At 34.4% G+C, this 19,860-nt stretch overlaps 3 protein-coding genes across 3 annotated transcripts; 2 read left to right on the top strand and 1 right to left on the bottom strand.

Moving 5' to 3' along the window:
• The first annotated feature begins 1,804 nt into the window (after positions 1–1,804).
• On the top strand, positions 1,805–6,952 carry LOC111008255 (1-deoxy-D-xylulose-5-phosphate synthase 2, chloroplastic). The gene is made up of 11 exons (XM_022280892.2): positions 1,805–2,070; positions 3,777–3,871; positions 3,974–4,135; positions 4,207–4,371; positions 4,451–4,601; positions 4,687–4,958; positions 5,066–5,339; positions 5,428–5,735; positions 5,850–6,131; positions 6,251–6,538; positions 6,632–6,952. The coding sequence occupies exons 2-11, from the start codon at positions 3,779–3,781 to the stop codon at positions 6,794–6,796; spliced, it is 2,160 nt and encodes a 719-aa protein (XP_022136584.1). The 5' UTR covers positions 1,805–2,070; positions 3,777–3,778; the 3' UTR covers positions 6,797–6,952.
• A 1,311-nt stretch (positions 6,953–8,263) lies between these two features.
• LOC111008479 (1-deoxy-D-xylulose-5-phosphate synthase 2, chloroplastic) lies at positions 8,264–13,341 on the top strand. Its single transcript, XM_022281207.2, has 10 exons — positions 8,264–8,353; positions 10,112–10,312; positions 10,468–10,632; positions 10,725–10,875; positions 10,955–11,229; positions 11,314–11,587; positions 11,762–12,069; positions 12,256–12,537; positions 12,697–12,981; positions 13,084–13,341. The coding sequence occupies exons 1-10, from the start codon at positions 8,264–8,266 to the stop codon at positions 13,231–13,233; spliced, it is 2,181 nt and encodes a 726-aa protein (XP_022136899.2). The 3' UTR covers positions 13,234–13,341.
• Positions 13,342–13,447: 106 nt separating this feature from the next.
• On the bottom strand, positions 13,448–17,351 carry LOC111008478 (1-deoxy-D-xylulose-5-phosphate synthase 2, chloroplastic-like). Its single transcript, XM_022281206.2, has 9 exons — positions 17,211–17,351; positions 16,976–17,122; positions 16,735–16,899; positions 16,274–16,424; positions 15,597–16,031; positions 15,157–15,464; positions 14,167–14,448; positions 13,738–14,022; positions 13,448–13,648 (listed from the first exon to the last, which is right to left on the bottom strand). The coding sequence occupies exons 1-9, from the start codon at positions 17,304–17,306 to the stop codon at positions 13,490–13,492; spliced, it is 2,028 nt and encodes a 675-aa protein (XP_022136898.1). The 5' UTR covers positions 17,307–17,351; the 3' UTR covers positions 13,448–13,489.
• Positions 17,352–19,860: the final 2,509 nt, after the last annotated feature.

Raw genomic sequence — 19,860 nt, 5'->3', positions numbered from 1 at the left:
TGAACTTATGACAGTGATTTCGTTTTCAATTAAATCTCTGACTTTTATATCTAGCTGTGAAGTAATAACAAGAACATGAATAATATATTTTGAGTTCAAGAACAGAAATTAAAAATAGTATATGTTCCAATTAAATGAATATATTATGTTTGAAAATCAAATGTGTGTGTGTGTGTGTGTGTATATAGGTGATGGAATAATCAATGAAGAACCTTGCTAAAAGATAGTGAAAGAGACAAGGAAAAGCCGAATTAGGACTGATCTTGGTTTTCTGATGTTAATTAATTATCACTAATATATGTGATGTGATGGAAAGAGCAGACATTAAACGTACAATTAGAACCCACCATTTAGGAAAAAGAATGCCACATTCATAAAAGAATTGTGATTCAAAATAAAACATTATACTAAAAGGTAGCATTATTTTAAAGAGAAAAAATTATAATATTAGAAGTGACAAAGATTTATGGTATGTAGAAGTTAAAACAATATCTTTATCTATTGGTATAACTTTTTTAGATAAAATCAAAATAAAAATTACGTAAGTTTATGCTCAAAATGAGAACTTCACCGCTTATTTTTAATATTGTCACAATTTTTTCGAAACTAAATTGTAGATAAAGATGGATCTTTTTTTAGTGTGATAAAATTAGTTAAGAGTATGTAACCTCTCAGATGAAGGTATATGTCAATTATCGCTCAACATAGTTTAAATAGATAAGATACCTATTAGGAGACGATTGGATCATCATCCCTAAAATTACTGCATTAGAAAAAAAAAACTAAAATACATCTATTATGAACCTACCTTCTTATCTATGTAACCAAAAAAAAAAAAAACTTCTTGAAGTGTTTATTAAATTTTATTTTTGAGAAATGACATTTATTAAATAGTTTAAATATAATAATCTTGTAAATGGTTAACACAAGGTAAAGCTCCAAATTAAAATGAATCTAAGATGGTATTACATTAATTATCTTCCCATCTAGGTGGATTACACAAAAAAATTGGGAGAAATTGAAAAAATAATTAATACAAAAATTGAGAAGGAGAAAGTAAAAGATACGAGAAATTGAAGGAGAAATTGAAGTGTGAATGGAGCGAGAAAGACAAAGAATGGTGCAGAGGAAGATGACAAATACTATCCCAGAAGGAATCTGGACAGAGGAGAAATCCATTGATGCTCCCCATATTTTATTTTATTTTATTTTATTTTTAATAATAAAATCAATTCAAAACATACTATATTTCAAAATGAGAAAATTTGTTTAAAAAGGTAATTTTCTCTTCAAATTTTGGAATAAGTTCCCTTTTTAAGCATCAATTGTTCGTTGGATTTTAAATACATGCATGCATTTATTTTAATTTATAACCATATAAATGGTTGAAAAGGTAATATTGTGTTGTTTTCAAATTACAAATTTACTTCATAAATCTTTTAGAGTCCGGTAAATTACGCCAAATTTCTGTTCTAAATATGTTTAATTAAGGGAGAAAAGAATTATTCAATATAATTGTTCTTACTTAAAACTAGCAATGTACACTCACTTTTCAAATAAATTTTCTGAGGAAAATATTATATAGTAACTGTTAAACAATATTATTAGATACTGTTATTTAAATTATAATTGGATATGAATTAGATTTAGTTTAGATTATATTATTTGATTTTGATTTTCTATTCGAATTATAGTATTATAAATAGGTTTCTTTCTATAGGATTTGTTATTGTCTCTATTTTCTCTCCTCAGATTTTTTATTTTTTACTAAATCTGTAATTTTGAAGTTCTTTTTAATATAATGAGATTTTTTATTTTTTTACTAAATCTGTAATTTTGAAGTTCTTTTTAATCTCACACGACCCCTACTTATTCAGTCTTCTTTAATCTTACAGGACCCCTTCTCATTCAATCCTCCTTGCACTCTGTAATTTGTGTTCTGTCTGCTATTGAAGCGTTGAATCTCTTATATCATGCAACCGCTGTAGCTCTAGCCCACCGTCATTCCACTCTCTTCTACGATCCAGATTCTCTTCTCTGCAACTAAAGCTTCTCTTGCTTTACTCTACAGTAAGTAATTTCTTCTTCTTTTCACTCTTCATCTCTAATTTCTTCTCCCTTCCTCTCTTGTTTGTTCGATTTCTCTCATCAGGGAAAAACCTGCTTCTATTTTGCTGATTTTCGTGTGCGATTTCACTCCTGTATTTGAGATGATCTTTCCTAATTTCACCTTAATGTGTATAAGTTTTGCTCCCTGAATTTTCATTTTTTCTTGTATTAGTTTTGAGTTTTTTATTTGGATAATTTTGTTGGATTTCCACCCTGCATGTTGCCTCTCTTAAAAATCAGAAGGATCGAAATTTAGATTGGAGGTGGAGGTGACCGATACTATTCTACAATAAACTAACGAAATCTATTGTGATTGTGCCTCCCGTATTGTTTATTTTGGTTAGAAATTTGACCTGACTCGAATTACATTTGCCCTAGTCTTTCAACCACATCTTTGCAATATTAATGCACCTTCAATATTTCAACTTAAAGAATGACAGTTAATTTTAGACATTAATACTTTTCTGTTTAGTATATGAAATTTTGAGTACATAATTTTTTTTTTAAATGCTCCAAAATAGTTGCTAAAGCTTTCACTTATGTGATGTTATTCTTATATTAATTAGCTTCTCAAAAGCCTTTTTGGTTTGATTTTCATCCCGCCGTTGTTGAACTAAAAAAGACAATTATGAATTTATGTGGTGAAAATAGTTTTTTCATAATATTCTTTTTCTTATGCAAGATGGGGCAAGAAATTTATATATATATAATATGAAACATGAAATCAACTTGAACTCGTTCATAAACAAAGTTAATTTTCTTCGTCCAAATGATATACCATGCATCCAAATAGGTTAAAAAATAATATTTTGGTGATATAATAATGTTTTGGTGATATATCTATTGACAAATTTTAACATATTTCTTTGCAAAAAAAAAAAATAATAATAATAACAATTTTTTTTACGTAAAACTTAATTGAGAATTTTTCTAATTACGGTAAAATAGAGAATTTTAAAAGATCATATACCAAATGGAGAAAAACCTAACCAAAAATTGTTAAGGACCATCTAATATATTTAGCATAGGTATATTTTAGACCTCAAATTTTTTAAAAAAATTTTTGAGTACAACAAATATAGAGACGATGGTAATTAAGCTATTAACCTAGGATATATTAATTTGGAATCAAGAAATAATTTCTAAATCCAAGCTAATATCGCATTTATTACTTAATCTTATATCAAAGAATTGATTGTCATAGCTTAGTGGTAATTGATTCTCACCCCACATGTTGTACTAAAAAAAATCGGCAAGTTAAATCAACTTAGAGGGCAGACAAGTTTTTTTTTCTCCTTTTTTTTTGTCAGTTGGAATTTCAGTGGAAGACTGTTCAAAGTCTGATTGAAGTCCATGGACGATATTTACTCTGCAATTAGCCAATTAGCCAATTAGCAACGACCATTTCTTCGGTCTATTGTCAAATTTTATTGGTTCTTGACTTTGACACCAACCATAAATTTCGATTTAATATATCTAAATTCCGATTTGATATTTACTCTCCCTTTGGTCTTGTGACAATTGGTAAATTGTTCCCTATTTTTATAGATCATGAATTAGCAGAGAAATTGAAGGTTTCAATTTCTCTGTCTTGACAACTATACATATAAATCCTGTTTCTTGTCCTCTGTTTTTCATTCATTTCATATTGTTTCTTGGTTGATCAGCTATGGCGGCGGTGTCTCGGCTTCTCATCAATCCCAACCAATATTTCTCCCCATTCTTGGAATCTCCAAGGCCAAAGCTCACGAACTCAAAACAGGCGATTCAAAAACCCCCCCTTTTTCTCCCCTCTGTTTGCATTGTTGCTTAAAATAAGGATTTAGCATTGCTATAACTAGGATTCTTGTTCTGTTGTATGCAGTTTCGTTTGAGAGCTTCGAGTGATAGCTCCAATGGTGATGTGAACAATCTGGTGGGAAAAGAAAGAGATGGATGGATGATCGACTACTCCGGTGAAAAACCGATGACACCATTGTTGGACACTGTGAATTTCCCTATTCACATGAAGAATCTGTCATTACAGGTAGAGAAACCACTCGGGTTTGGCAATTTTTGCAACTTGTTTTTCGTTTTTTCTTACGAGATGTTTTTCAGGATCTTGAGCAACTTGCAGCAGAGCTTAGAGCCGAAATCGTGTTCTCCGTATCGAAAACCGGAGGTCATTTAAGCGCAAGCTTAGGCGTCGTCGAGCTATCTGTGGCACTACATCATGTGTTCAACACTCCAGATGACAAAATCATATGGGATGTTGGCCATCAGGTGAATAACCAACAAAAGTTGACAAAAATGAGATCTTTTTTGAAGGATTAGATTTGATATTTGCAATTGTTTTTTGCAGGCATACCCCCACAAAATCCTTACTGGGAGAAGGTCTAGAATGCATACTATAAGGCAAACTTCAGGGCTTGCTGGTTTTCCCAAAAGGGATGAGAGTATTTATGATGCTTTTGGAGCAGGACACAGTTCTACAAGCATATCAGCTGGTCTTGGTATGCCTCTCTCCATTTAGTCCTTTTCTTTTCACTTTCTTCTCTTCGGTTTTACGAATTTTTGTTGCGACGAAAAACAATGCAGGCATGGCAGTTGCAAGAGATCTTTTGGGAAAGAAAAACAATGTCATTTCTGTGATTGGAGATGGAGCTATGACAGCAGGCCAAGCATACGAGGCGATGAACAATGCAGGCTACCTCGACACAAATATGATCGTTATTCTGAACGACAATAAGCAAGTCTCGTTACCGACTGCTACGCTCGATGGCCCTGCTACTCCTGTTGGTGCACTCAGCAGTGCCTTAACCAAGCTTCAATCAAGCACTAAATTTCGAAAACTTCGAGAAGCTGCAAAGGTAAAAACTCAGCGGATCGCATACGCTTACACATCCCTAGCCTTGAGATTATATATTTCATATAGATGCCACAAGTTTTCACAGTTAATGACTTTCATTTTTTGAAGAGCATCACAAGGCAAATTGGGGATCAAGCACACGAGGTTGCGGCGAAAGTAGACGAATATGCGAGAGGTATGATAAGCGGCTCGGGGTCTACTTTTTTCGAGGAGCTAGGCTTGTACTACATTGGTCCTGTGGATGGGCACAGTGTTGGGGATTTGATCACCATTTTTGAAAAAGTTAAGTCAATGCCGGCTCCGGGGCCTGTTCTGATCCACATAGTTACAGAAAAGGGGAAAGGCTATCCTCCAGCAGAGGCAGCTGCAGATAAAATGCATGGTAACACTCTGTTATAATGAAATATATTCCTGTTTGTTTCATGGATTCTCTCTAATACTTAATTCTTTACAACTGTTATATGATTTAGGTGTTGTCAAGTTTGATCCAAAAACAGGCAAGCAATTCAAGCCAAAATCTTCCACACTTTCATACACTCAATACTTTGCTGAATCTCTGATAAAAGAAGCCGAAGTCGACGACAAGATCGTGGCCATCCACGCTGCCATGGGTGGTGGAACTGGTCTTAACTATTTCCAGAAGAGGTTTCCCCAGCGCTGTTTCGATGTCGGGATTGCAGAGCAACATGCTGTTACGTTTGCAGCCGGTTTAGCAACGGAGGGTGTTAAGCCATTCTGTACTATCTACTCCTCGTTCCTTCAGCGAGGATTTGATCAGGTGCGTACAGGGGAAAGGATAGGTAAAAGTTATGCCAAAGATTTTCTTTTCATTTGACAATCTTGTATTCTCCTAATTACTAACCATATGGACTATGGAGTGATCATCATCTAGGTGGTACATGATGTAGACCTTCAGAAACTACCGGTCCGCTTCGCAATGGATCGAGCTGGATTGGTCGGTGCCGATGGCCCGACACATTGCGGAGCATTTGATATAACATACATGGCTTGTTTGCCAAACATGATCGTCATGGCTCCATCTGATGAAGCTGAACTAGTGCACATGGTAGCAACAGCAGCAGCCATAGACGATAGACCAAGTTGTTTCAGGTTTCCTAGGGGCAATGGTATCGGAGCCGTTCTTCCTCCCGACTTCAAAGGAATTCCACTAGAGGTAAGCTTAAAATAAACCAACTCCGAGGTATCGAGGTTAGAAAAGACGGTTCCCTCTCAAAACCATTTGACAATGAGAAGAGTAACAAGTAACACATTCTGTGTTGGTTGAATATATAGATCGGCAAGGGGAGAGTACTGATGGAAGGCAGCAGAGTGGCTATATTGGGGTATGGTGCAATGGTTCAACAGTGTGTTGGGGCTTCAGAACTGCTGAAAACAAGAGGCATTTGCCCAACAGTTGCAGATGCCAGATTTTGCAAACCCCTGGACACACAGCTCATCAGACAATTGGCAAAACAACATGAAATTCTGATCACTGTGGAAGAAGGATCCATTGGAGGCTTTGGTTCTCATGTATCCTACTTCCTAAGCTTAACTGGGATTTTGGATGATCATCGTCTCAAGGTAATTCCCATCAAATAATCTCATTCTCCTCCCAATACAATCATCAAATTTCCGCTTGTTCCTAACGTCGGTTCATGTTCGTCATGTTTGCAGTTGAGAAACATGGTTCTTCCTGATCGATACATCGACCACGGGGCGCCACGAGACCAGCTCGAAGAATCAGGACTGTCATCAAGACACATAGCTGCAACAATCCTAACTCTTTTAGGAAGATCAAAAGAAGCTCTTTCAATTCAGGTGTCTACTGCCAATAACTGAACATGAAGCTCTATATCTACAGAGTTTATGGGAATCTAAAAATGAGTTGTACTTGTACTAGTAGTCTAGTAAATGTATGAAAAATGTTGTCATTTCACATGATGAATGGCGTTGTCAATGGTAACTCATAAATGATAGTTAAGGTAAGTTTTCAAAGAGTATATTGTCATAAGCACAGTGATAATTCGAGAAAATGTTAGGACCTAATTTGTGCTAATAATTTGAAAAAATAAACCTCAAAAAATCAAATTTTTATGAATCTCGCAGATATCGCACTAATATAATGATACTAAGAGAATATTGAATAAAGTACATTAGAGAGAAAAGGAACAGACAAATATTGTACTCAAGGTCTCTTATTGATACTGAGTGGCTCCTCTATCAAAGAAGGTCGAGGATTATTAATGATATCTTTTTAGGTTTGGATTAGAAAATATCATATTAAAATAATATTAGGTCAATTATTTCTTTTTATTAGTTTTTTAAGTGCGAAAAATGAACTTTTTTTTAGTACAACATATAGGACAGGAAATTCGAACTCTCAAATGGTATGAAATACCAAATTTGATTTATCAAAATTCTTACCCATTTTGTGAAGATTTTAGAAGTAAGGAAATAATTAAATAAACATAAAATTTAATGGAGAGACTAAAAAAGTCATTTAACCCCTTAATAAATACATAAATGATGTGCATAAGCATAGCTCAACTAACTAAGGCATATATTCGACCAAAAAGTCATGAATTTGAATCTCCACCCTCTCATATTGTTATACTAAAAAAAGTTCAAATTTCGCCCGTCCTACCAAATATGGAAACTCAGGATTGCATCACCAATGGCTTGATTTACTAATTTAGACAAATTGAAAGGCACACGTCCAAAGTCAAAAAAAAAAAAAAAGGACATACGCCCTTCTTAACCACATGTACTCTAGCTCGCAAAATCCTCAACTAAACACAAAGAAGTGTACTCTTACCACTTATCAATTACTCGGTTCAACTCATCATAATATCGCTCATTTATATCGTAGCATGTCTCAGGCAGTGTTCCAATTTTACAAATTAAGTAATATATCAAACATACACTAGTTAAAGTACTAAGAAAATATTATTAACACATTATATTTTTCCAAAAACAGGTAAAATGAACAAATTGGTCACACTAGTTAATAAATTGACTGGCACTTACCATATAGTGCAAAAACTTTACTGTTTTGGAATCATTAAAAGATGAATCTGTATTGACGAATGGAAATTGCCAATTTATGGAAAATTTACTAAAACTCACAAAAAGTGATATTAAAGTTCATTACCTTCCTTGTTTAACAACTCTGAATTAATGTTGAAATGCTTATAAATTCCCTCTCCTTTATGGACCCAACATGTTAATTCGTATGTTTTTCTTTGTCCTTAGTTTTTTCTTTCTTTTTTTAACATTGTCTGTAAACTCAAGTTACAATTATTGGCTATGGCGGCAACTGGGTGTCTGATAAAACCTCACCATTTCTTCTCTCCATGCTTGGATTCTCCAAGGCCAAAGCTTACTGATGCAAAACAGGTTAGTTTATTAAATTCATCTTCTCTCTCACTCATCTCAAAACTCTATGCCCATTTGATTTTGAAGGGTTTCAAATGTTAATGTAGTTGACCCAAGTGTTTTTCTTTTACATAAAAGTAGCTGATATGGTAACTTCTAAAATTAAAAAATAATTATAAAGTATTCTTTGTCAGTTTTTTTGGACCAAGTTGACACTTCATTATTTTTATTATTGAATGTCTTTAATTTTTCTTGTCTTTCACCAGCTAGAACCAAATGTGAGGAAGGAATTAGGTTAAAAAATAGTTTTAGTCCTCTATTTTTACTAAAGTAACAATTTAATCTCTCAGCTTTAGTTTGTAATAACGATTTAGTTCTTGTACTTTCAAATTGGTAACAATATAGTCCTTAAACTGTAATATGTAACAATTTAGTCATTGTAATTTAAAGTTGGTAATGATTTAGTCTTTATCGTGAATTTTTTTTTTGGGTTAAGTTTTTTATATGTATGGATTGGTAAACTAAGGAGGGACCAACTATGTTTATGAATTGGAAAGATTAAAATGTTAAATGATAAAATTTGACACTTAATTTTAATAAAAAAATTTACCATAGAGACTAAATTGTTACAAATTTTAAACTACAGGGACTAAATCGTTGCAAGTTAAAATTCAGGGATTAAATTGTTGCTTTAGGGAAAGTACAGAGGAACTAAATTGTTACTTTAGTGAAACTATAGAGACCAAATGTGTTTTGGACAAAAAAAAAGGTCTATTATTTAAAATCTTTGATAACAAATAAAAATGGGAAAAAGACTGATCTTTCCGTAAGATATTTGAAATTTGATTTTGAAGTCGTATATTACTTTGTGGTGACTTCATATTTGTAGAATCACTTTTAAATGTGGTGATGTAATTAAAGAGATTCATCCCATTATCAATGATACTTATTAAGAAAATCTACATGTGCTTCAATTAATACCATTTTTACTGGATTAAAATATACCTTTGGTCCTTACACTTTTATTAAAATAACGATTTGGTCCATATATTTAGCAATACTATTATAATCCCCACCATAAAAAAACTAGGTTAGATTTAACATAAGCTTGACGTGGCTTATACATGTGTACAAGTAAAATGGTCAAAAATGTCAATTCAATCTCGAGTTGATTTAAATTTGAACCAATTTAAGATTAAGAAAAAAGAAAAATACCTCTCCACCTCGACTCTCTCAAGGCCTCCCACCACCATTGCTGTTGTCGGTGGGCTTGGACGACTTGACAAGGATGGTGGTGGGGAGGCTTTGAGAGAGTCTTTTTTCCTTATAATTTTTCTTTTTTTTCTTAATCCTAAATCGTTTCAAGAATCGATCCAAAATTTAACCAACCCTTACCTCTAGACAGCTAGCCATTTTATTTGTACACAATTGATAAATAATGATAGGGACTGAATTTTAACTAATTTTAAAATATAGGAATTAAATTGCGAGTGCAATTCAAATTTGATGATCAAATATGTTTTACTATTGTTTATTAAGAATAGTATAATTTGAAAAGAAATAAAATAAAATAAAAAATACAGCAAGAGTTAGGAGAGGGGTTGGATGTTTATTAAGAATAGTATAATTTGAAAAGAAATAAAATAAAATAAAAAATACAGCAAGAGTTAGGAGAGGGGTTGGATCCTCCAACATTAAACTTCCCTGACAGTTTGATAAACTAAAATGTTTTATTTTGTTTTGTTTTGCTTTCGTTTTTTGTTTGTTTGTTTGGTCTGAAATGGTGGATTGAATGGAAAGTTCCGTTTGGGAGTTTCACATAGTAGCAGTAGCAGTAGCAGTTGCAGAGATGGTGAAAAGAAGAAGACGATAAGCAAAGGAAAAGATGGATGGAATATCGATTCCTTTGAGGGACAACCAAACACCCCATTGTTGGACAACATCAATTACCCTTCTCACATCAAGCATCTATCACTGCAGGTCAATAATACAACACTTTCCACTCTGTTTGAATTAATTTTCTAAGTGATTTTAGAGGACCGAAATTGTTTTCTTCCTTTAACCGAACCAACTTGTGATTAGTTCATTTATGTATTACAAGATGTGTTGTTTTGATGGAAACGGGAACATTTCAGGATCTTGATCAATTATCAGCAGAACTACGGGCAGATATTGTTTACTCTGTGTCAAAAACAGGCGGCCATTTAAGCTCAAGCCTGGGAGTTGTGGAGCTAACCGTGGCGCTCCATCATGTCTTCGACGCTCCACAGGACAAAATCATATGGGACGTGGGACATCAGGTGAAACAAAAAAAAAAAAAACCCAATTTGATTCCTTTCTTTGCTCTTTATGATCCCACATTAGCCATTTCCATTTTCATTTTCAATTTCAGGCATACCCACATAAAATCCTGACTGGCAGAAGGTCTGAAATGCACACCATTAGGCAAAGTTCAGGGCTTGCTGGTTTCACCAAAAGGGACGAAAGCATTTATGATGCTTTTGGCACTGGCCACAGTTCTACCAGTATATCAGCTGGTCTCGGTACGATGCATATATCATTATATTTCTCTCTTTCTTATCGTGCTGACCGGTCAGCACCTAAGTATTTTTCTTTTGACAGGCATGGCTGTTGCCAGAGATCTGCTGGGAAAGAATCACAACGTGATCTCGGTGATCGGAGATGGAGCCATGACGGCAGGTCAAGCTTACGAGGGAATGAACAATGCAGGCCATCTTCGTGCTAATCTCATCATCGTCTTGAATGACAATAAACAAGTCTCTCTGCCCACCGCCACACTCGATGGCCCCGCTTCTCCTGTTGGCGCTCTCAGCAATAATGCCCTCACTCACCTCCAAGCAAGCACCAAATTCCGCAAACTACGTCACGCAGCTAAGGTCAAGAAAACACTAGTCCAAGTAGTCATTGCTGTGATTTAGGATGTTTGATTAAAAAAACGTACCTTTGTTTCATTTTTGAAGAGCATGACACAAAAAATAGGGAGGCAGGCTCATGAAGCTGCAGCAATAGTGGATGAGTTTGCAAAGGCCATGATAAGCGGATCGGGATCTACATTTTTCGAAGAGCTTGGGCTGTACTACGTAGGGCCAGTGGATGGCCACAACGTTGGAGAATTAGTGGCCATTTTCAAAAAGGTTAAAGAAATGCCCGTCCCTGGGCCAGTTCTGATCCATGTCCTTACAGAGAAAGGCAAGGGCTACCCTCCAGCTGAGGCAGCCGCCGATAAAATGCATGGTACCAACTAACTTTCTATACAATTTTGGGAATGTTTTTAAAAGAATAAGAAACAAGAAACATAAATAGTTGTTACATGCTTAAGTATCTCAATAGAACTATAAACAAGAAACAAAAATGTTATCAAATGAGCCCTTAAGTGATAGACTCACGAAAAAGTTTCACTTTTTCCAGGAGTAGTCCGGTTCGACCCTCAAACGGGGAAGCAATTTAAGACCAAATCATCCACTCTCTCGTATACTCAGTACTTTGCCGAGTCGTTGATAAAAGAAGCGGAGTTAGATGACAAGATCGTTGGGATTCACGCAGCCATGGGAGGGGGAACTGGCCTGAACTATTTTCAGAACAAGTTTCCAAGTCGTTGCTTTGATGTGGGGATTGCTGAGCAACATGCTGTTACATTTGCGGCTGGTTTGGCCACGGAGGGCTTGAAGCCATTCTGTGCTATTTACTCCACATTCCTTCAACGAGGATTTGATCAGGTTTAATATGTCAATATTAATTATTAATGTTATTGAAATTTAAAGGAAAGGGTGTAATTAAAATTACAAAAGGAACTATGTTTTTTTTTTTTTTGTTTGAAGAACATACGAACTCTGATCGGAGATATATGTTAGTTGAATTAGGTTGAGGTTGGCCTCAAAGAAACTATACTATGTATGAATTAGGTGGTGCATGATGTAGACCTTCAGAAACTAGCGGTCCGGTTTGCACTGGATCGAGGCGGTTTGGTGGGAGCCGATGGGCCAACGCATTGTGGGGCGTTTGACATAACATACATGGCTTGTTTGCCGAACATGGTGGTGATGGCTCCATCTGATGAAGCTGAACTGATTCACATGGTGGCAACCGCAGCTGCCATAGACGACAGACCCAGCTGCTTCAGGTTTCCCAGGGGCAATGGAGTTGGAGCTCTTCTTCCTCCTAATTACAAAGGAACCCCACTTGAGGTAATTACCATCCAACGATTATAAATATGATTTTCCATTCATTTTCACTTCACTTCCAAGTGATCTTCCAGTTCTTCTACAAGAACTACTGGTGCTAGAAATTTTCCTTGAAAACCTTTCAAGAACATTAAGCTATCACTTGCACTGATTGGTGAGCAGATTGGGAAGGGTAGAGTACTACTGGAAGGCAATCACGTTGCCATCTTGGGGTACGGTTCAATAGTTCAACAATGCATCGAAGCCGCAGGAATATTGAAAGCCAGAGGCACTTCAATCACAGTTGTGGATGCAAGATTCTGCAAGCCCTTAGACACAAAGCTCATTAAGCAGTTGGCCACCCAACATGAAATCCTCATGACCGTGGAGGAAGGTTCTATCGGTGGCTTTGGAACTCACGTGTTCAATTTCCTAAGTGCAACTGCGATTTTGGACCAAAAGATCAAGGTATATAACTACTCTTTCTAATTCATTTTAAGATCAGAAAAGTGATTTTGTTTTTCTTGAACCATGTACAGAAACCACTGAAATTGGTTTCTGTTGTTGCAGTTTAGGAGTATGGTTCTTCCTGATAGATATATTGACCATGGATCAACAGAGGAGCAGATTGAACAGGCTGGACTCTCCTCAAGACATATAGCTACAACAGTGTTATCTCTTTTGGGGAGATCAAAGGAGGCTCTTTCACTTCAAATATGAGCTCTTGTTCTCTCTGACTTATCACTATATTCACAGTTCTAAACACATTCTTTCAAGTACTTTTGAATTGAGTGGCCAAATAGTTACTTGAAAGTACAAATTATATTATATGTGTAGTCTGTATTCAATAACAAATCATATTATACAATATGGATGCATATATAGATGAGATATTCTACTTAAAATACACGTTTACTGTAGAAAATAATCTATCCTAGCACAATTATACAAAGCCCTTAGCAAAATGTTGGATTCTCTACACTGATTTTGGTTGATAGATCACCTTCTTCTGGTCTCTCCCAAGAAGAGATAAAACTTGTGCAACAATATGCATAGAAGACAAACCAGCTTCCTCAAGCTGGTGCTGAGGCAACCCTTGGTCAATGTATCTATTTGGAAGCACCATAGCCCTAAACTGCAAGATGATAAGTTCCAAACGGGAGATTAAAAACAAAATCGTTATCAAACGGGGTCTAAACAATTGGAAAAACTTTTCAATGTTACCTTAAGGGGTCCATCTAGAATTGCAGCCAAGCTTAAGAACTGAGATACATGTGATCCAAAACCTCCTATTGAACCTTCCTCTACAGTAATAACGATCTCGTGCTCCTTAGCTAAGCGTTTGACGAGCGTTGCGTCGAGAGGCTTGCAAAATCTTGCATCTGCAACCGTCGTAGAAACCCCTCGACTTTTCAGCATTGTAGCTGCTTCAAGACATTGTTGAACTGCTGATCCATACCCCAAGAGAGCTACTCTATCCCCTTCCATCAATATCCTACCCTTTCCAATCTGCTCAAACATGAAGGACAGTAACCATTTGGGAAAAGAATTAATTTTTCAAAAAAATTGAATGATGAGACTAATTTGCTAAGGTTGTTTTATGACCAAAGTTTGAATGTTTTTGTAATTAAACATGGTTTGTTGAAGCCAAACCTCAAGTGGGGTTCCTTTGTTATTAGGAGGGAGAAGTGTTAATCCACTTCCATTTGCCTTTGGAAACCTGAAGCAGCTTGGTCTGTCATCTATGGCAACTGCTGTGGCCACCATGTGAATAAGTTCAGCTTCATCAGATGGAGCCATGACGATCATATTGGACAAACAAGAGGTATGTAATATATCAAATGCTCCACAATGGGTCGGACCTTCAGGACCTGCCAAACCCGCCCGATCCACCACAAAGCGGACTGGTAATTTTTGAAGGTCTACATCATGTACCTACATTTTTCGCCGATGTCTCATTTAGAGATGCATCGTCGTCGTAAGTTTAAATCTTATTCTAGTTCATATTTATCTGTTATTTTCTATCTTTAGACTTATCTATAAAGACATCTTAATTCTTACTTTTTAACTCGTTAAAAAAAGCTTTTTCAAAACCCAATTACTTGTCCTATTAATATAAGTTCAAAAGTCTTTTCACATGCCTATAAAATAATTAAAGAAAATTAATAATATGCTAATGAGATTATATATATATATATATATAGTTACTAACAACAATTTGTTTGGAGTAAAATTGAAACTATTTTCTAAATGTATTTAAACCCAAATCTTAGTACCAAAAGCATAACTTTTTTCATGCAAAATTTATAAATTGAAATGAATATGGAACCCGGCTGATAATATTTTTTTTAACTTTTTTATTTTTTGAAAATTAAGCTTACAATTTATTTTTGATTTTTTTTATTTTGAAAATTAAGCTTCCAATCAATTTTATTTAAAGACATTTTCAAAATCCCAAAAAAGTAATTTTCATTTTTTTTACTGGGAATCAAACTCGCAATCTTTAATTATAATTATCAATGATGTATGCTGGCTTTTAATTTTAAATTTTTTTTATTTTAAATTTTAGCTAAAAGTTTAAATATGTTTTGAAAAAAAAAATTGGGTATTGTAAAAAGGTCATAGTAGCATAGGGTGTGAGACCTGATCGAATCCCCGTTGGAGGAAGGTGGAATAAATGGAACAAAAGGGCTTCATGCCCTCCGCCGCGAGCCCCGCCGCGAAACTCACGGCGTGCTGCTCGGCGATCCCCACGTCGAAGCACCGCTCCGGAAAGCGCTTCTTGAAGTAATTAAGCGCTGTTCCGCCGCCCATCGCCGAGTGGATCGCCACGATCGCCTCGTCCGATTCCGCTTCTTTTATCAACGCCTCCGCAAAGTATTGGCTGTATGAAAGCCCCCCACTTTTGCTCTTCATTTGCTTCCCAGTCTTCGCCTCGAATTCCACAACTCCTATTATATATTTTTATTATTAACATTACGTAAATTCCTTAGTGTAATTTCAATTTTCTTACTACGCTTTTAAATTTTCAAATTTTCTTTTTAATAATTACTACAATTAATTGAGGGACCAAATTTATATACCATGCATCTTATACGGTGCGGCCTCGGCCGGAGGATAGCCCTTGCCCTTCTCGGTCAAGACGTGGATCAAAACCGGACCCGGATCGGACCGTTCCTTCACCTGTTGAAAAGTGGCCACCAATTCTCTGACATTGTGGCCGTCCACCGGACCCACGTAGCAGAACCCAAGATCTCGGAACAGATTACCACCGGAGGAGGACGACGTGTAACTTTTTAAGGCGGCGCTGAGGGCTCCGACCGGCGGCGTAGGGCCGTCGAGGGTGGCGGTCGGCAGAGAGACTTGGCGGTTGTCGTTGAGGATGACGATGAGATTGGCGTTGAGATAGCCGGCGTTGTTGATGGCCTCGTATGCTTGGCCCGCCGTCATGGCTCCGTCTCCGATCACTGAAATTACGTTGTTGTTTTGCCCTACCAAATCCCTAGCAACCGCCATGCCTTCATTTTTTTTTTCCAATTTTGTCACCGAATTAGTAACACATACACCCGTGGTTACATTATCATTCCAATTAGTTCTTAAATATATGGTTTGAGTTTGCTTTTAAAAAGTTTTAAGTTGAATTACAAAGTTTAGAAATTTTGCACACACAATGTTAGGGCATCGTTAATTATCTCTGCCACGTCTAAAGAAAACTATGGGATTTTAAAAGGTGAGAATGTAATTGAAACATAAACAATACCAAGAGCAGCAGATATAGTGGTAGAGCTGTGTCCAGCCCCAAAAGCATCATAAACACTCTCATTCCTCGTGGGGAAACCTGAGAGTCCCCCATGCTTCCTTATAGTGTGCATTCTACTCCTCCTCCCCGTAACAATCTTGTGTGTATATGCCTGCACTTCATAAATAAAAAATAATAACACCTCTAATTACACGAGTAAAAATGATTCTACCAAAATCACTCCTTAATTCAGTAATACTTATATTCAATCATTCTTATATATTTATATACGTTGGGTTTGTAAGATGATCGCAAACTCATTAGTACATGAGGCCTTTTGAATAGTATCAAAAGCAAATTCGTGAGAGCTACGTTAAAGCGAACAATATCATACCATTGTGGAGATAGTCAAGGTATCACTATACTTAACAATATATATGGAAAAAGTGACAATAATTATAATATGGTTTTGTTGTTTGGACCTGATGACCAACGTCCCACAGGAGCTTGTCTTGTGGTGCGTTGAAGACGTAATGCAACGCCAGCGTGAGCTCCACAGTTCCCAAGTTGGAACCTAAATGCCCACCTGATTTCGATACTGAATATACAATCTCTTCTCGAATTTCCTCTGCCATTTCTTCAACTTCCTGAAACAAATTAAATCAATGTCAGCATAATTAATTAAGGACTAAATACACCAAAATTTTCCTTTGATTTTATTACCTGCAGAGACAGATTCTTGATGTCAACTGGGTAACAAATTGTGTCCAACAATGGCGTCACTGGTTTTTCTCCTCCGTTTTTCTCCTTACTAATTGTCATCTTCCTCTCTTCGCCATCTGCGTTATTTCTCACAGCTCTCAAAAGCAACTGCAATCCACGTGAAAAATATGACCAATTTACACTTGCTCCTCTTTTTTTAAATCGGAGGATAAAAAGTAAAAAGGCGAAAAATGACCTGTTTTTTGGAAGTGGAAGTGGATTTTGGCGCATGGGGTTCCTGGGTTTGGAAGAAATGCTGGTTTGGCTTCATGAAAGACCTATAAACCGCCATTTATTAATATGATGAACTTTTTTCAGTGAGAAAACAGAAAGAGGAGGGATTTGTATGTTAGATACGGCGGCCATCATTGGAATGGGGAAACCAATATATAGACAACAATGATGTGGAAATTATTGAATAATTTATTAGCTTAATTACCATTCCTATTTATGTTAATCTGTATTTGACATGTTCTAACTCAATTGATTACATTAAATTAATTGAGAAGTGGGAACTTAGCCAACAATTAGAAGAGAGAGTCTTTTTAAATGATTAAATTAGCTGTCTTGATTATCTGGAACTGAGATATCAGATACATGTGGGATTCTGATACAAAGTTTAAATAATCGAAACAGTTTTTTTTCCTCTTCTTCTTTGGATATCAAGATAAGCATTTTAGATCATTAATTCAAACAATCGAGAATTTAAAATATTTGTGTTTTGTGGGTAGCTTATCTCTCCCATCGGATCTATGCATTTTGGTCATTTTACTATTACTATGGAAAATGCTTAGCTCCTTAACGGGTCGTATCATTGAAAAATTGACAACTCATTAATTTTTATAAAAAGTTTCTATTTATCGCTTTTGACCATATTGTTTAGCTATTACATGTTTTCTGTTTTTTTTTTTTAAGTTACAAATTTGTTTGTAGAAACTTAATTAAATAGATTATTAATCTTATAAAATGCATTTTAAATATTAAAAATATATACTAAAAAATTGTGGGAGGAAGTAAATAAAATTTTAAAAAATTAAAAACTAAAAATAAAATTATTACAGAACAGGTCTTTGTATCATTGTTTTCTATTTCTCATTTTTAAGAACTTTTCCAAAATTGTAAACAAAAGTTTGAATTAAAAAATCTTGTTTATTATTTCGTGTTTTCTATCTTTATTACTTTATTATTTCTTTACTTGTAAATGCAAAGTAAGTATAAAAAAAATGAAAATAGAATTAAGTAACACCCAATGATTTTGCAGAGTTATTTTTTAAATATTGTTTTTCAAATAATTTAAAAGAAAAATAATTCATGTTTGAAAAATATTTTGTTTTTGGTTTTCTATTTTTAAAAATTAAGTTTAAGAATATTAATATGTGTTTCTTTGTTGTTTATCTTGTTTTTAAAATGTTTGTTTTATTATGAAGTTGACTAAAAATTCATGTGTATGTGTTTGAAAGAGTAGCGTGAAAAAAATTACCAAAGAAATTATAAAAAGTCAAGGTTAATTTTTAAAAACTAAAACCAAAAATCGAAAAAACAAGCCCTTAATATTTATTTGATAGACTAGAAATAATAATGGATTATCTACCCTAGATTACTATTTCAGGATAAAATAATTTTGGAAGTATTAAAAACAAGTTTGTAGTTTTTTTTTTTTTTTTTAATACAAGTAGTTTGTAGATAAAATTATATATATTTATCCATATTAATATAACCTTACAACTTGAATATTAAAAAATTTATCATTATGATCACCACTTTTATTTCTTCCTTAAAAAATCATTGATGATAAAGTCCAAGGAAAACATATTAACCCAACGTGTAGGGTTGATTGAGATACTCCAAATTTTATTGACTTCAAATGAACAATAATTAAATAATTAAATTGGTTATACATGTTCATAGATTTCATGTTTTTTTAACATAGAGATTAATATATTATACATCAAGCAAAATTTGAGTAGTTTTTTTTAGTATAACACGTGGAGATTTTGATTTTGAATTTGTTAGATGACATTAGTGCTTCTAAATTTTAGAAGATCTATGCACCCGCTGTATTAAGCTTACCTGGAGGTTCGAACATAGGACCGTTACCAAGAAATTTCATGTCGTTCCCAACAATCTCATCCCTGGTAGATGCCTGATCATCAATTTTTTTAATGTTATGCTTGGATAATGTTCTCTTTATTCTTCATTATTCCTTATTTTAATTATGGAAAAATGTACTTAACTGTTTAATTTTTAATTTTATTTATCTCTCTCAAAATATTTACATTCAAATATTTTCATTTCTGGATTTGGAATAATGCTGGCCGAAACATTATTAATATCCAATCTAGAAATCTAACAAAAATAACAAGGGTAGCAAAATATTATTTGTGCAAAGTTCAAAAAAATGTCGAAGAATATATTTAAAAATATAATTATCAAAATAAAATATTTTTATGTATAAAGATAAATGTAAACCGACGAAAATTTAGAACTTTTGTTCTTTCCATTATCATTTTTAAAAGTAATCTTAATTTTTTTTTTTTTTTTTTTTTTTGCTGTGACAGAGTAAAAGATCATATCATAATTTTAATTTTTTGTTGAACCATTTATTTCAGAGTAATTAAAACAAAGATAAATTTTGTTTCTTTTTCCCTCTAAAAATAGAATACAAACATAATGTGAACCTAATAAGGGACAAAGGCGATCAATTCAAATGTAAGAGAATTTGAAATGACATTCAAGATATATATTAGAGACATAGTAAATTCGAGGAAATTTATGTGAAAAATAATATTAATTGTCGCTGTTCATGAAAATAACTATTTAAAAAATAAATAAATAAAACACAATGT

The sequence above is a fragment of the Momordica charantia genome (assembly GCF_013281855.1).
Source record: "Momordica charantia cultivar OHB3-1 chromosome 10 unlocalized genomic scaffold, Mcharantia_2.0 BLBB01000010.1, whole genome shotgun sequence".
Lineage (NCBI taxonomy): Eukaryota > Viridiplantae > Streptophyta > Magnoliopsida > Cucurbitales > Cucurbitaceae > Momordica > Momordica charantia.
This window is presented reverse-complemented; position numbering and strand designations above follow the sequence as displayed.

Bases quoted from the DNA above. Each gene is read 5' to 3' on its own strand.
- LOC111008255 (XM_022280892.2), top strand. From the start codon at position 3,779: ATGGCGGCGGTGTCTCGGCTTCTCATCAATCCCAACCAATATTTCTCC. The intron at 5,340-5,427 runs GTAACACTCTGT...TATATGATTTAG, and splicing joins AGCTGCAGATAAAATGCATG to GTGTTGTCAAGTTTGATCCA. The intron at 6,539-6,631 runs GTAATTCCCATC...TCATGTTTGCAG, and splicing joins TGGATGATCATCGTCTCAAG to TTGAGAAACATGGTTCTTCC.
- LOC111008479 (XM_022281207.2), top strand. From the start codon at position 8,264: ATGGCGGCAACTGGGTGTCTGATAAAACCTCACCATTTCTTCTCTCCA. The intron at 8,354-10,111 runs GTTAGTTTATTA...TGTTTGGTCTGA, and splicing joins AGCTTACTGATGCAAAACAG to AATGGTGGATTGAATGGAAA. The intron at 10,633-10,724 runs GTGAAACAAAAA...TTTCAATTTCAG, and splicing joins TATGGGACGTGGGACATCAG to GCATACCCACATAAAATCCT.
- LOC111008478 (XM_022281206.2), bottom strand. From the start codon at position 17,306: ATGGCGGTTTATAGGTCTTTCATGAAGCCAAACCAGCATTTCTTCCAA. The intron at 16,032-16,273 runs GTATTGTTTATG...AAAAAAATGAAG, and splicing joins CACTATATCTGCTGCTCTTG to GCATGGCGGTTGCTAGGGAT. The intron at 14,023-14,166 runs GTTTGGCTTCAA...ATGTTTGAGCAG, and splicing joins ACAAAGGAACCCCACTTGAG to ATTGGAAAGGGTAGGATATT.